Below are 16,631 nucleotides of genomic sequence, written 5' to 3'. Positions count from 1 at the left end.
TCCCCCTGCCTGCAGCCCAGCACTTACTTCATAACAGACAGAACAGCACTTCTGTCTAGACAGGTCTCCCTCTGCTGTGCCTGCTCTCTCTGGGCTTCTCCCTGGGCTTCTCCCTCCCACACTCAATCTCTGGAATCACTGCAGGAAGCTTTCTCCCATTGCCTAAAGTTACAGGAAATTAGAGCTGAGGCAAGACTTCCTCTCCCATTGGCTAAAGTTACAGGAAATTAGAGCTGAGGCAAGACTCCCTCACCCATTGGCTAAAGTTACAGGAAATTAGAACTGAGGCAAGACTCCCTCACCCATTGGCTAATGTTAAAGGAAATTAGAGCTGAGGCAAGACTCCCAATCCCATTGGCTAATGTTACAGGAAATTAGAGCTGAGGCAAGACTGCCTCTCCCATTGGCTAAAGTTACAGGAAATTAGAGCTGAGGCAAGACTCCCTCTCCCATTGGCTAAAGTTACAGGGAATTAGAGCCGAGGCAAGACTCCCTCTCCCATTGGCAATTAGAGCTGAGGCAAGACTCCTTCTCTCACTGGCTGCGGGATACTCTCTTCCACTGGCTAAAATGACAGGAAGTGACCATTTGCAGCCATGATGCAAGATGCTGCTCTCCCATTGGCTGCAGTTTACTTTCCTCCCCCTCACTGGCTAAACTTGCAGGGGATGGTTTCTCTCACAGAAATGTGTTGTAGCCCGCTCGCACACCCTGGCCTTCAGCAGTTCAGCGCCTGGTGCACGGTGTTGGAGGGATCGGCACCCTCCTCAGCAAACTATCCAAGAAAACACTAGCACTCAAAGGCAAGCAACAGCAGGGTTATACCCTTGCGTATTTATTTTGCAAACGTGCAACGTTTCGGGGTCAGACCCCTTTGTCAAGCATGACATTGACAAAGGGGTCTGACCCTGAAACGTTGCACGTTTGCAAAATAAATACGCAAGGGTATAACCCTGCTGTTGCTTGCCTTTGAGTGCTAGTGTTTTCTTGGATTCTCTCACAGAAAGCCCTCCATGATGTGCTTGTGTGTGACACAGGGATGGGGGTGGGGCTGTGTGTGTTACTTTTATACCAAAAAAGCATAAAACTGGTGTAAAAAAGTTATGTTTATAAAGCTGCACCATGTGAATTAACCCTGCCCTTTGGCAATAATTCCATATAGTAAAGCTGTGAGGCACTTGTTTATAACCCTGCGTATACCAGACTTACACCAGAATTTACACACAGAGCCCTTGTATATCAAAATACCTGCACTTACAATAGATGTTGTCTAACTGCCATAACACTGATGTACATGAAGAATCATCTACTTGCCATCTAATATATGTAAGGTCTTTCATTGACTTTTTAGTATAAGCCCTTTATTTAATGCCACCTTTATACTTCCATTAATATCCCCCTATTCATGTTATCCTCTTCCTCTGCTGGGCAGAACTGCCATACTACTTGCCAATGCAAGGGCACCAGGAATGCTGCTGTGAATGGACACTGGCAATTTACCTCATACAAAGTGTAAGTATACTGTAGTCAGTGTTGGACTGGTTCACCGTATACCAGGAAAACTCCCAGTGGGCCCAGGTGTCAGTGGACCCTCATGCTTTTAAAACATTTGGCCTATTTCATGGCCATTCGCTATTTCTATGAGAACAAAGAGGGTAAATAGATGGAACGGTAGATTATAGTATGTAAAGAAAAGAGACGAGGAGAATAGAGGTTGAGTTAAGTTGAGGAGAGGAAGAATAATAGAACTGAGAGTGGGCCCCTGGTCTTAGGTTTTTGGGTGGGCCCTTTGTATCCCAGTCTGACACTGCCTGTAGTTGGTCTGTTTAATAGAAAAATAAATCAGGAACACAATAATATTTATACATTGATTTATTCATCTTTACTGTAAATCCCTGTGATTTAAAAAGGGTTACCCCCTCAGCAGGTTGCGGTATGAGAAAGATGAGAAGCTTCATCCAAGGTGGGAGAGAGCATCACTGCAGACCTTCTATCAACAAGGAAGATCTATTGCAGAGATTTCTTACACCTACTGTGGGTCCGTCACTGGAGAGGGCACCCTGGGAGATGATACTGTGGCCAATGGAGAACTCAACGAGGCAGATGAGATCTGTGAATATGGCGTTTCCTCACCAGCCAGAGCCAATTTCTCAGGAAATGTAATTACCCCCTATAATGTTCATATCCATAGAGGTTCATGGGATATTAATTTAGGGCTGGCACACTGTAAAGTCTTATATTGGCAGTGAGGCCATAAGTAGCAGTTCGCATCTAGATTCCACATGTAATTGTATTGCTATGCACGTTTGTCTGTCTTCATTTTTTGTTTTTTTAAATTGTCTAATTTTAAAGACACGTCTTAGGTGCCATTTTCCCAGCCACCTACGGTCACTCTGTCACATGACCTGATTTTTCATCTGACAGTTATAATAACGGTTTTCCCACTTTCATTTCTGGGATCAGAGGTGAGTGGACACACAAACACACTAGGGGGATATTTTAAGGAAAATAATGACATAAATGCAGAAAATTGGCATTTAAGAGAGTCAGTAGGTAGCGCCTGGGATATTAGCCTTGGTTTTGCACATATTTTTTAATTTTAAAAGTGAATATGAGAGAGTTGAGCATGGGGGGAGGAATGGGGAAACAGGGAGACTAAACATTCACAGAAGTATAAAATAGTATTGGGTACCAGATTCCTCTTCAAATATATTGCTATTCACATATATTTCTATAAGTCACACTGTATTCAAGTGTCTGGTTTAAAGGATATTGAGATAGAACTGTCAGAGCTGTGATATTGTCAGCCACCAACGGTCACCTTGATGCTGCTATAAGTCTGAGGGGTGACCGTTGGTAGCTGCCTGGGTGAGATCACACATTAAAAATCAGTAAGGTAGAGAGGAATATTCCAATATCATTTGCATTTGGACTTTATTTTGCAATGATTTTCTCTTTAGTTGCACTGCCCTACAGTTTTGAATTGTAACTGGTTGGTAGGGTCCCATTTACCTCAGTAACACTGACAGGTGTGCCAACTTTGCAGCCAATCACAGTTGGTATAAGAAATCATGTGATTGGCCGCATGGCTAAATGACAGTTAAAATAACGGTTTTCTCACTTTCATTTCTGGGATCAGAGGTGAGTGGACCAGCACACACATTGAGGGAGGGGAAATTATACAGAAATGCAGAAAATCATCTTTAATTGTGCCAGTGAGTAGCGCCTGGGATATTATCCTTAGTTTTCCTCATATTCTTGTATTTTAATGAATATAAAAGGTGATTATGAGAGTTGGGGTTGGGGAAGGAATGGGGTAGCACTTGCTGTTCAGGTTGCTCATTTTGTATATAAAATTGCCTTCTGTAAAAGCTCTTCAGGGTAAAGTTTTTAAATTGGTACTTCTCAGGCACTAATCCCCTCAAGCTGCCTGAGAATGTTGACAGCTAATGACAGGCAGCCATTGATTTTTACTGATCTGAAATGTCTAATGCTCTCAACAGCCCCTATCAAACCTTCAGCCTTTAGTCTTCTGACTGTCACTGACCTACAAGTCCCAGCATCCCCTATAAGACCATCAGCCTTTAGTCTTGTAACTGTTACTGACCTACAAGTCCCCCCCATCATTCCCTTTTAGCCCTTTAGCCTTTAAACTTCTGTCACTGACCTACAAGTCCCAGCACCCCAATCAGTCTTTTAGCTTTGAGTCTTCTAACTGTCACTGACCTACAAATCCCACCATTCCCTATCATCCCATCAGGCTTTAGTCTTGTAACTTTTACTGACCTTCAAGTCCCAGCATCCCCTATAAGACCATCAGCCTTTAGTCTTGAACTGTTACTGACATACAAGTCCCACCATTCCCTATCAGTGTGCTGAGTATGAGAGCTGCCATTATTGCTACCCCCCTTTTCTTTGCCGATTGATAACCCTACCCCCACCTATGCATTAGTACGTCCTGCTAAACAGTCAGCAATGTCAGTATCTGTTGCTAGCAATGATGTCATCACCTGGACTGCTCCATGGGAATGTGGGTGGTTGACAATGTATATAACCTGAGAGCTTTTTGTTATGTAGCCATGATCTCCAACTGGAGGGCCCCCACCAATTAATTTTAGCATAAACCAGTAGCGAAAGGGCATCTGTGCATACTGGGAGTTGCTCAGGCCAAAGAGCATCCTGGAAAATAAATATCTTCCCTGCTTCAACTGTGTCCTTTCTCATGGAAAACCCTTACGTCTACAGAGATACAAAGATGGGGAGATTTAAAGTGGCAAATGATCTGATCCCTTTTAGAGACTGGTGAGCTTTAGATGGGGTAAATCAGCATGTCCCCTCACTAGCCATTTTATAGGCAGGGTCATTTGTTGCCTAGAAATTCTGGTCCACCCTGAGCTTTGCCCATAGTTACCTAGTTCCCCCATAAATAAATGTCTTATGCAAAACTACAGCTCCCAGCATGCCCAGATAGCCTTTGCTGCTGCCTCCTGAATTAAGAAAGACAAGAAGGCGCTCATTACAAGATGACATCGATTTTTCAGCAGTTACTTGGCTACATCTGCCTCCACCAGCCATGACTTACACCTGGGTACTATGTATAATGACAGGCATGGCAGGTATGACAGCAGGTTAAAAAGGCATTCTGGAAATTCAGAGTGGTCCCCACACTTCCCCTTTAAAAAGACGAAACAAAACATTAAATACCTAGGAATTGAAATACCCTCACATTACAAAGACTTATACTCACTAAACATAAGAAGAATAATAGACGTTATCCAACAAGAAACACAGCAATGGAAATGTTAGCTTATCTTTTTTAGGCAGAATCCACTTCATCAAAATGATCTTGTTCCCCAAACTTTTATACCCAATACAGATGCTGCCATATTGCATTAAGCCAACTGACCAAAAAAGGTTAAATCAGATATTCAGAACGTTCATATGGAATAAAAAACGCCCGCGAATTAGCCTTTTTAAATTGCAACAACCAAAAACTCTAGGTGGCCTTAATTTCCCTGATATTAAATCTTACAATGAAGCAGCACTTCTTCGATATGCTGGTGACTGGATCCTTAATAGAGATCTATACACAACCATGTCTTTAGATCAATATCAAACCGAGAACTACTCTTTAAACTATTTATTACATACATCCATACAAAACATTCCAACACGCATGAAAGACAATCCGTTTATTCTTAGACACATATAAAACATGGCATTCAGTCAGGAAAAAACAAAATATATCACAACATGCTTCCCCATACCTATCATGGATAGATAACAAAAATTTTCCATCTGGTATGCGAAATCCTATTCTATATCGTTGGAGTGAATATGGCCTACATAACATACATGACATATTGGACGATAATTATCTAGTTTACTCCCAAAGTAAACTTGCAGAAAAATTTCCTTTCACACAAACCCATCTATATTTGAGTTTACAAATCACTCACTTTGCAAATACTACAATGAACCTTTTGACACGAAAAGACAACACCAACTCGTTTAATCAACTCTGGAAAGACAAAAATAAGAAAATCACAACCTCATACATATACCAAACCATAAAACCGTTAATAGACATAGATAATGATGACAAACTTAACTTTAAATGGACCATTGAGATACCTAACACCACAGAACTAGATATTTTGAAGCTACATAATAAAATCATGAAATCACTCCCAGCAAGCAGATACCAGGAAATGTCACTACAAATTCTCCATAACTCATATCTGACCCCAATTAAAAGATTTAAGATGGGTAACCTCTCCTCAGATGAATGCTTGAAATGCCGTGCTCCCAAAGCAGACTTAATACACACCCTTTGGTCATGTCCCTTACTACAAGCCTTTTGGACGGAAGTTCTTTCATACGGTGCGCAGATCGTTGGACAACCCCTCCAGACACATATAGAGTGGGCACTGTTCAGTAACACAGCCTCCTTTACGCAGATCACAAAATCCGACAAACATTTACTGGGCAGACTAGCGGCTGCAGCCAGGAAGACAATATTGCAACAATGGTTACACACAGATCCTCCACCCTTAGTACTAGTAAAACAAAAACTACACCATATTTTTCATATGGACTGGTTAGAAACGATAACCAGAAAGGAACATGACACACCAAAATTTTTCAACACATGGACGACCTACATTACACATCTTCCGCAACAAATCAAACATCTTACGGTCTATACCTTTAGACACACGTCATGGTATGATATGGAAACACTGAAAGAGCACCCTCTGGTCATGGAATCATCCCAATACCTAGAAACTCTACAACAAGAACAATTACGGACTGATCATGCACCTCCCAGAAGTCATCAGATTAACAGATTACTTACCTCATACCTAAACCAATCCTCATAAGACCTACACCCTCACGCCTTTAACCACTGCTGAGCTGAAAGTTTTATAAGTTATTAAAATGTTATGTTTAATGCCATAATCACAATGAGTTTCGCCTTGTGATATATCTACTAATGTATCTTGTGATTTTACCTTGTCAAATTCAATAAAAACAAGTTTGAAAAAAAAAAAAAAAAGGCATTCTGGGAATTGTAGTACAACAGTATCAGGTGAGGTGGCAATGTCAGTGCTCTTCTCTGATTTGAAAGTTAAAGGGGTGGCTCACCTTTAAGTTTACCTGTAGTATGTTAGAGAATGGCCTCAAATGGAGTTTCACTGGTCCCATCTAAAAAAAACAAATGCTCTGTAAGGCTACACATTTATTAGGTTATTGCTACTTTTTATTACTCCTCTTTCTATTCAGACCCTCCCCTAATAATATTCCATATTCTCATTTAAATCAATGCATGGTTGCTAGGGTAATTTGGACCCTAGCAACCAGATGAAATTGCAAACCGAAGAGCTGCTGAATAAAAAGCTTAATAACTCAAAAACCAAAAATAATAAAAAAATGAAAATCAGTTGCAAATTGTCTCAAAATTTCACTCTCTACATCATACTAAATGTTAACACAAAGTTGAACAACCCCTTTAAGCAAACTTTTAATTAGCATGGTTAATTCTAACAACTATTCAATTAGCCTTCATTGTTTATAGATTTGAATTATTTCTGACTCTTTCCAGCTTTCAAATGGGGTCACTGCAAACAAATGCTACAAATTTATAGTTATTGCTACTTCTAGTACTCATCTTTCTATTGAGTCTTTCCTAATCATATTTCAGTCTCTCATTCAGGTCATTGCATGGTTGCTAGAGTAATTTGGACCCTAGCAATTGGATTGCTGAAATTGCATTCTATAGAGCTGCTGAATAGGGATGTAGCGAACTGTTCGCCGGTGAACTTGTTCGCGCGAACTTCGACCGTTCGCGTCTGCCGAATGTTCGCGAACGTCGCGCGACGTTCGCATTTTGAGTTCGCGTTCGATTCGAATACAAATCGTTCGACCATTCGAATTCCTTCGACCGCTAAAAATCGAACGATTTCCATTCGTTCGAACGATTGTAAGCATTCGAATGAATGAAAAGCATTCGATCGAATGCTTCGATCGTTCGATTCGAATGAAAATCGTTCGATTCGAATGAAAATCGTTCGATCGAACGATTAAAATCCTTCGATCGTTCGATTCGAACGATTTTAGCGGGTGTTCGAAGTTCGCGAACTGTTCGCGAACGTTCGAATTTTTTGCCGGTGTTCGCGAACGGCGTTCGCGAACACCAAATCGGCAGTTCGCTACATCCCTACTGCTGAATAAAGAGCTAAACAACTAAAAACATAACAAATAATAAAAAAAATTAAAACCAATTGCAAATTGTCTCATATGATCACTCTCTACATTACACAACTCTCAGCAGCCTCATCAGAGCTTCAACATCAGTTGTTGCTGAAATCTACAGTAAATTTTAGAGATGATAAAATAAAACTGTGAGGTTTCTTTTCATCAGCAGGGACTGGGGCACCATGTTATAATAAATGGAAGGACGGGGCCAAGTACAATTTGATTCAATGGGGAACTTTCCCTTCAAAGCTGTTATTGCTGCAATGTTATTGCTGTCAAGGTGTGAATACTGATATAAGCAGTGTATGCTGATATGTACAGCAGAGAGGGCACGTGAGCTCACAATCTCTTCTTTCTTTTCCTCTACAGTAAAGTGAAAGTTCTGAGCGACGAAGCGATTTCGGAGCGATTTTCAAATCGACTTTCAGTCTTCAGAGATTTTCAGAATTTTTCAAAGCGATATTCAGTGAATTTTTCCACCTTTTTTTTTACGTCTGTTAGAAATAACATCTTTCATCGACGTCTGCTGATATCGCTTTTTTATTCTCAACTGCTCTTTTAAGAGCACAAAGACGGGGGGGCACAATGCCATTCTGGGCCCCCCAGAGGAAGGTAAGGCAGCCGATACCATTTTATTTAAATTAAGGGCTTAAAGTATACAATGTTAAGTAAAGTATACAATGTTAACCCATTCAGTAACACAGAGCAGGCCATATGCAGCTCTATAAAGGGTACATATTGGGGGCATCTTATTACAGAATCAGACTGTAAACTTGAAATCTGTACCCAGCTGTATTATAAGGGAATTACATGTCACTAGAAATGAATAATAGTTTGGTTCTTATCCATGGGTTTAACTATAGACAGCGCCGATTCTGGGGCTGCTGCCGCCTGCGGCAACAGTCCAGATGCCGCCCCCCTCCTCTCCCTCTCCAGCGCTTAAAAATTAGCATCGGAGCGGGTTTCAGGGGGCAGTATCGCTAGTGCATTGAGCGCTAGAGCGCTCTTTGCACTAGCGGAGCCGAATTTCTGGGTTAAAACCCGGAAGTTCGGCTCTTAAAATTACAAGAGGCGGCTTTTTGCCGCCCCTTGTAACTGGCCGCTCGCTGCCGCCTGAGGCAAGGGTTTCACCTTGCCTCATGGCAGAAGAGGCCCTGACTATAGAGTAAGAAGATCCTGTGACTGATGGGGGCCCAGAGGTTTAGGGGACAGTGGTTTGTGGATGGCAGAGGTTTAGGGGGCATGGTGGGGTATTAATCAATAAATGGGTTCATGAAAATGCATTAGTGTGCCCTAAAATGATTGTGCTATGGGGCTCAGTAACTTCTAATTGCATCACTGTCCTGTATACTTTACTGAGTAGTAACTTTGGGGAAAGGGTATCTGTCACACTGGGAAGTACCACTACGTACCAAGTATTGGACCATATAATGTCCCTTTACACTAATGATCTTTCTTTTTTCCCTCAGCGACAAGCGGAATGTGGGTCCCTCTCCGAGACTTATAAGGTGAGTAGAAAAGAGGGTAAAATACATGACTCAGTAACTGTAGGGGCTGCCTGAGCATGGAATCTGGCAGTAGGTTTGGTGATGCCCCCGCCCAGTTGTAAAACTCTCCCACTTGGCAGTTGCCTCTCTATTTCAAGTACCTTATTGCCAATCCTCCCCTCTTCCTCTGTCTGTCCCCCCAGGTAAGTGATACATTTTTTGATACCCTGTTGCATATTAAGTTATCAATAAAATTCCTCTTTTATTCTATTCTATCTTCCAGCCTCCTGATGGTCGGCTGACCAAGGACGTGCTTCTCGGAGTGGGTGGAACTGGAGACGTGTATAAGGTAAGGGAAAAACCAATAACTAAATGGCAGGGGGATCTGGAAGCAACTTCAAAGTGCTAGTGGCATGTTGTGGTCCCCGAATAGAATAGACAGTAAACTCCATTTGTTCCCAAAATGAATCTTGATATTTGCAGCTAATATTGAATGTCAGTTAAACCTTTTCTATCTGCGTTACAGGGTCGCCACCATCGCAAAGGAGTGGTGGCTGTGAAGATAGCCAACATCAGCAGGGTAATGTATTTTTATAGTTCCATTCTCCATACCATTCCTATTTGTGTGGTCGACTATGTGAGCTAAAGAGTTTCCCGTTATCCCACTCCAGGATGAAGAGTCTGTTTGCCGGGAAGTTAATTTTCTCCGGAAGTTCAGCGGCCACAAGAACGTCGCTGCTTTCCATGGAGCCTATTATAGTGCTCCACTTAATGAGTGCTCATCGGAGCTGCTTGAGGTAAGAAATTATTTGCTGTATCACGTTTATCCCTCTTGTGCCAAAGGGATCTCCATTAGAGGTAATAGAAGGCCTTAAATAATTTATTTCTATTTTTCTACTGCAGATTGTCATTGAATACTGTGGGGGCGGCTCCATATATGACATGATTAATACCACCAAAGGCCAATCCCTGAGAGAGACCTGGATTGGATATGTATGCAAAGAAGTGTTAAAGGTAAGGCCAGATTTGCTTTACACACACAAATATATATATATATATATATATATATATATATATATATATATATAATACTTTTTGTAGATCATTATTATTATTGTTAATGCTTAGACCTATGTCTGTTATAGTCTTATAACATGAATCTCATTCCCCCCAGGCACTCAAGCACATCCACAAGAACAGGGCCGTGCACCGAGACATCAAGAGCCCGAACATAATGCTTACAGAGAAAGGGAAGGTGAAGCTGAGTGAGTAAAACAGTTATAAGATGACTTCTGTGAATATAGAGTCAGAGGGTTTCATAATACAGGTCTTTAAGTTATTGCATTTAAAAATTAATTTTTTCATTCATTTATCATTTCAGTCGATTTTGGACTCTGCTGGGACCTGGACCCACAGACTGGAAAGTGCTATGAGAGTGAAGGCACTGCGCACTGGATGGCGCCCGAGGCCATAAGGAGGAGAGGCAAACCAGTGGCGTATGACACCAAAGTATGTTGTACACCTTTTATTGTTACTGTACATATTTCTCTAACCTCTCCCCTCCTGTCTGCACAAATGAGTGCTGCATTCAGTTAATGTCAATTTATGTTACAGAAGAGCTAAACTTGAAGCCATAGGGGCCACTTCTTCTGTGTTTTCCATTCATTGTATGTAGGCAATGGTGGAAAAACCAACTGGGCAACATGTAACTTACAAATACACTAACCCAATCTCTCCTTCTAATGCTTTTTGGTGTCTTTTTTTCCAGTGTGACATCTGGTCGCTGGGGATTACTGCCATCGAAATGGCCGAGGGAGAAACACGTAAGTGACTCATAATTGTTGTGGGTCTTCTGCTGCTCCAATGAATAAAATAATTCAATATCTTATTCAGTGTTTGTATGAATGCTCTAATATATATATGTATTTTTTTTTTTACTTTTAGCATATGCCAATCAGTATCCAGTGTCAGACCTCATAAAGAACAACGATGCACCGGAGCTTCAATCAAAGACCTGGTGAGTCCTTCCCAGCTCATGATGTGCTTGTGTGTAGTTACTGTGTAAAACCTCTCTGGGAATAATGGTCTTTTTCTCACCTATATACTGCTGTCCACTAAATCCTCTACATACCTGAGTCTGACATCAGTACACACCCTGGGTACTCACTGTCCATGTAGCCACAGTTGAACTGGATTAAAGTGGGTACATCAAACAAGGCAATACCCTGCATTTCTAGCTAAAACCCAAAGTCATTGCATTTTGATGTTTCATTAGATAAAGCTAAAAGCAGTTCTTATTTCATTTTTTTTTTACAGGTCACAGAATTTTGTGTCCTTTTTGAAGTGTTGTCTGGAAAAGGAACCATCAAAGAGGTGGAGCGCTGAAGAACTTCTGCAGCACCCGTTCATTACTGAACTGCCCCCAAAGAAGACCATTAGGGCTGAAATTAAGAAACACCTTCAGGTGCTGCAGAACCATCTGACCAAGAAAGGTGAGTGAATCCATTATGTTAAGTTTAAATCCCCCCCTTTTTCATAACTTAAATCAGCCCTAAATTGAGAAGCTGAAAAAAGTGGTCGTATTATATTGGTGCTAGGAATAATGAACATTTTAAGGGGGACTTAAAGGAGAAGGAAAGGCTTTATTTACTTTTGGGTGCCAAAAATTAGCCACCCCAAAGTGATTTTATATACTTACCTTAAACCCCAGGCCAGTGCTCCTATCAGCAGAAAACTGCACCGGCCCAGGGTTTCAGGAAAGTATATACAATCACTTGGGGTGCCTATATTTCTGCACTCCCTCCCTTTTTTGGCCCTTTCATTTTCCTTTAACCTCATTACATTTTAGGATAAAATTTAAAATGGAATTCTAAGGCAATTTGCATTTTTATTTTTGAATCATGCACATTTTATCCTGTCGCAATTCTGTGCAGCAATACACACTCACTAGCTTACATCTGGCAGGTTTAACAGCACTTGCGTCCTTTTGGTTATATACAATAAATTAAACAAAAACAGGATAGTAATTTTGGCTATTTCCTTACTGTGATTTTATTCATTTACACAGGATTGAAGGGAGCAGCTGTCTGGACCATGAAGAAGATGCAGAGTGCTTGTTCCTTCTGCACTCACCAGACATTGCCAGAACAAAGCGTGGCTGAGCAAATGGCACTGGAGGGCTTTCCCTCTTACTGATCTTGTGGCGAATAACATCATTGCTCAAGATGATTCTCCTGAATAACATCCAAGGAGAAACATCCACAGGGAAAGGTAACATCTTCATTAAATATTCCTACATATTGGTCCTAGAGAGCTTTAGGACAATATCTTCTCTGCCGGTGGACAAATCCTAATTTGGTCCTCTTCTACCCAGTGTGTGTATGCATTGACAGTAACTAAATCCACCTGTCACTGTGCACAAGAGGTGGATTTCTGCTACAAAAAGTCGTATGCATTTTCCGATCAAAATCCTCTCCATGAGCTAAGTGATAATTGAGAGCATACACACACCAGGCAGTGGTGGATAAATGAACCAGCCCTGGAAAAATAACTTATTGTGTGTGATGTATTATGGTTTATTATTCCGCTGTTTTTTTACACAGCATAATAAATATGCTCCTTATACTTGCACATGTGTGGTAGACTAATATTTTATGATTTTACTTTGCTGCACATGAGCGAATTGTGCCAATAAATTTTATTTAATAGAGGAGCCCAACAAAAAACCTCCCTAACATGTTAGCACCCCACAGTGAATAAGGCTTTCCTTAATGCTATGCTACTTAACGAATACTCATAATGATAAACAGTATTACTTATTGATGTTTATTTTGTTTCTCAAACAGCCCCAGTGCCAATGACAGCTCCACCAGAACCATCTCTTTTTAAGCAACAACAGCTGAACCAGTCGTGTCTTGAACATCCACTGACAGTGTCTTCACCTTCATCCAGAGCTCCATACTTACTGCATCCTTTTCAGACCACCATATTTTCACCAGTGGTGTCTTAAAGATCCTGCAACTCCACCAGCAGTCTCGCTTTGAAGGACCACATCACCACCAGTGGTACCTTACTTTCCATCTAATGGCTCCACCACCAGCCTTTTCTCTCCCTTCTAGTGCACCTTTACCACCAGACTGTCAATCTTTTCACAGGTCCACTTGCCACACAAGCCACTTTTTCAAGAACCACAGCTCCACTTGTGATGCCCAAGTTTCCATCTACTATAGTTCCAACAACACCCTCTTCTACTTATTCTTCTGCACCTCTACCAGCACATTCTACCATCTGCTGCACCTTCAAGATCTGCAGCTCATCATTATGCTCATCATTATGCAGCATCAGCATTATTCTGGTGTGTTCTCTTCATATTACTGAAGACTATTACATTTTCACCAGAGGTGTCTTTAGATCATGCAACTCCACCAGCATTCATACTTTCTGTAAGGCTCCACTGTGTCCTCCAGCATCATGTCTGCCTGTGCGCAGATGTGGGGGTGCACATTCTTTTGCACATCCTTGGCACTTGCTGCCATCTATGTTCATGTCCACGCACCATATCTGACTCTATAACATCGCGTGTGCATGTTTAAGCCTATCCTTAAATAGACACCAAAGGAAGTATATTGAGCTTGGTTATATTTCCAAGCTCTTGATCTTGTGTTTGCTGCTTCTGACTTCTGGATTATGACTCGGCCTGATTCGTGGACTTTCTATTGCTTGAACTCCGCCTGCCTCTTGACCTCTGCCTGTCCCTGACCATGAATGAACTCAGCCTGCCTCTGTTTTTTGGCCTGTCCCTGATTATGCTTGAACTCTGCCTGCCTCTTGACCTCTGCCTGTCCCTGACCATGAATGAAAGCAGCCTGCCTCTGTCTTTCGGCCTGTCCCTGATTATTCTTGAACTTAGCCTGCCCAGACCTCGGCTTGACTTCCGGAAATGTCTTCCTTCCTGGTTTTCCACAACCATCTGTATTTACACTATCACAGCTCCAACAGTGGTGTCCACATTTGATTGTCACGGCTCCACCAGTTGATTTTGCCTTTGAAGTCCACAGCTCCAGCAGTTATGCCTTATTTTGTAACAACCATTCTTCTTTTCATGAATCTTTGGATCCACAACCAGATGCTATTTCTTATTCTGCTGCAACTTTACCACCATGCTAATATACTTCCAGCATCCCCATTAGCATTACATATTACACCTTCCACAGTTAAAACACACTCACATACCCCTCCACTTACTCCTACTGAAATCATATTTCTTACAGTCCTTAACTACTGTATATAATATCTACAGCGGTGCATCCTCAGCAAATGGTCTTCCTCTATACAAACCATTCCATCTGCACCACCAGCCATTTTTCTTCTTATTATTTTCCACTCCAACAATATTTCCTCGTAACTTTACGATGTCTTCAAACCACCTCACAGTGCCAACCACTAAAACTAAGGCCCCTTAAAATAGTAGTTTCTTCAACTCCCCAGTGATGCTTTTCTTACTTCATTTATTTAACTCCAACTCACATTTTCAAATCCCTGTATGCACTCTTATTGTTTTCTATTTTTCATATCATCATACACACACACCCCTCCACATACTGCACCCTCTCTAGTTCATCTTTTAATTCATAGCCCCCATCTGCACCTCAAGTGGTGTGGCTTCATTATATTGTCTTCTACTCCAACAATTCCTTCAAAGTGGCATTTTGTTTTCAAGCAGCCTCACATCACCATAGCAGAAGATCCTCTTCAGACCCCCCTTCACAATCCCTTAGGGCAGAGACACACATTGAGTTTTGGGGAGATTAGTTGCCCTGCAACAAATTGCTTCTTCTTCAGACGACTAATCTCCCTTAACTGCCTTCCCACCAGCTAGAATCTAAATCGCCAGCGGGATGGCAGTCGGAGTGCTTAAATTTCCGAAGTCGCCGGAAGTTTCCTTGTGAGGCAAATTCAGGCTACTTTGGAAAGCGAAGCACTCCGAGTGTCAGCCCACCAGCGATTTCGATTCTAGCCAGCAGGAAGGCAGTTTGGGGAGATTAGTCGCCTAAGGAAGAGCCGATTTGTCGCCGGGTGACTAAATCTCCCAGAACCTCCACGTTTGTCTATGCCCTTAAAATGCTGCACATACAATAATTTAGAGAGGGTTGCATGATAATTTAGCAAGGGAAAAAACACAGGGATTCTGACATGAGCTTTTAGTTGAAGTTGATCCAGGGACTTGTCTGACTGCCCATTTGGGAGTCAGGAAGGAATTTTTACCCCTCTGAGGCAAACTGGCTCTGGCTTCAGATGGGTTTTTCGCCTTCCTCTGGATCAACTATTAAATAGGCAGGTTCCTTTTAAACTAAAACATGAACTCAATGGATGTGAGTCCTTTCCAACCTCAATGAATATGAATAAATCTACAATTAAAAAATAGAATCTATTAGATAAATAAAGCTTTTAATACATATTTTATTTGTGTTTTTGCTTTTTTATAGTACCATAGTCCTGTCAGGGAACTTTGTAGATGATGGACACCTGTAGTGCAAGGGAAAGCAGTAACTGAAAAGAAAAGGAATTAAGTGGCAGGGGTGGGAGAAACAGGTGAAAAGAGGTGTTAAAAGTCAAGAGGTAAAAGGAAGGAGCCATGTCTGGGCCTGATCCTGTTGATTTTTACAGAGGCCAGAGTTTTGGTCAGTGTCCAAAGCCTTGAAGGAAACTTTTTCATAATTAAACATCACATAAACACTACATATTGTGTATATAAACATATAACTGGGATTAGTACATTGTAAGACTGGGTTTTGGTGTTACAGACGTATTAACGCGTCTTAGTACATTTTGGGCCTAGTAGGGACTATCCCATAAAGATACCAGAAGGACGTTTTGGGCCTAAGTGGGATTGACCCATAAACATGTTGTTTTTTTATACTTTGGGTTTAGAAAGAACTGACCCATAAACATGTCAGGCTTCTGTCCTGTATGGACCAGCTTATTAACATACTATTATTTTTATTTAGGGTCTCTATGTATAGAAAGGTATTTGCCTAGTGGAAAAGCTCTATTTGTCTAGTGGAAAAGCTCTATTCATGTAAATTTTAATTTACATGAATTGATACACCTTTGCTTGTCATTTATATATTAATCTAGTACCCTGCTCTCCATGGGTGCACAGCACATCTGCCTCTCTCTGGAACAATAGATAGAGGAGGATCCCACCCCACCAGGGTATCCAGGAAGGATCCTTCTGCTAAATGAGGGATGTAAACTTACCAATGATACTGCTATTGGATGTGTGAAGCTATTCAGCAGCCCAGGGTCCAAATATTAATCCATATTATTCCAGGTTTTGCTTGCCCTTTAAGGAGAGGCATGGTGAGAGAGGCAGAGCATGGGTTA

At 41.4% G+C, this 16,631-nt stretch overlaps 1 protein-coding gene across 1 annotated transcript; it reads left to right on the top strand.

The window, feature by feature from the left end:
• The first annotated feature begins 9,557 nt into the window (after positions 1 to 9,557).
• LOC121396138 (serine/threonine-protein kinase mig-15-like) lies at positions 9,558 to 11,456 on the top strand. Its single transcript, XM_041570708.1, has 3 exons — positions 9,558 to 10,259; positions 10,420 to 10,510; positions 10,627 to 11,456. Exons 1-3 carry the CDS (start codon positions 10,188 to 10,190, stop codon positions 10,839 to 10,841), a joined length of 378 nt encoding a protein of 125 aa, XP_041426642.1. The 5' UTR covers positions 9,558 to 10,187; the 3' UTR covers positions 10,842 to 11,456.
• The last annotated feature ends 5,175 nt before the right edge of the window (positions 11,457 to 16,631 follow it).

Source organism: Xenopus laevis, chromosome 7S (assembly GCF_017654675.1).
Source record: "Xenopus laevis strain J_2021 chromosome 7S, Xenopus_laevis_v10.1, whole genome shotgun sequence".
Taxonomy (NCBI): domain Eukaryota; kingdom Metazoa; phylum Chordata; class Amphibia; order Anura; family Pipidae; genus Xenopus; species Xenopus laevis.
Note: the sequence above shows the minus strand (reverse complement) of the source record. Positions and strands in the feature narration are given on the sequence as shown.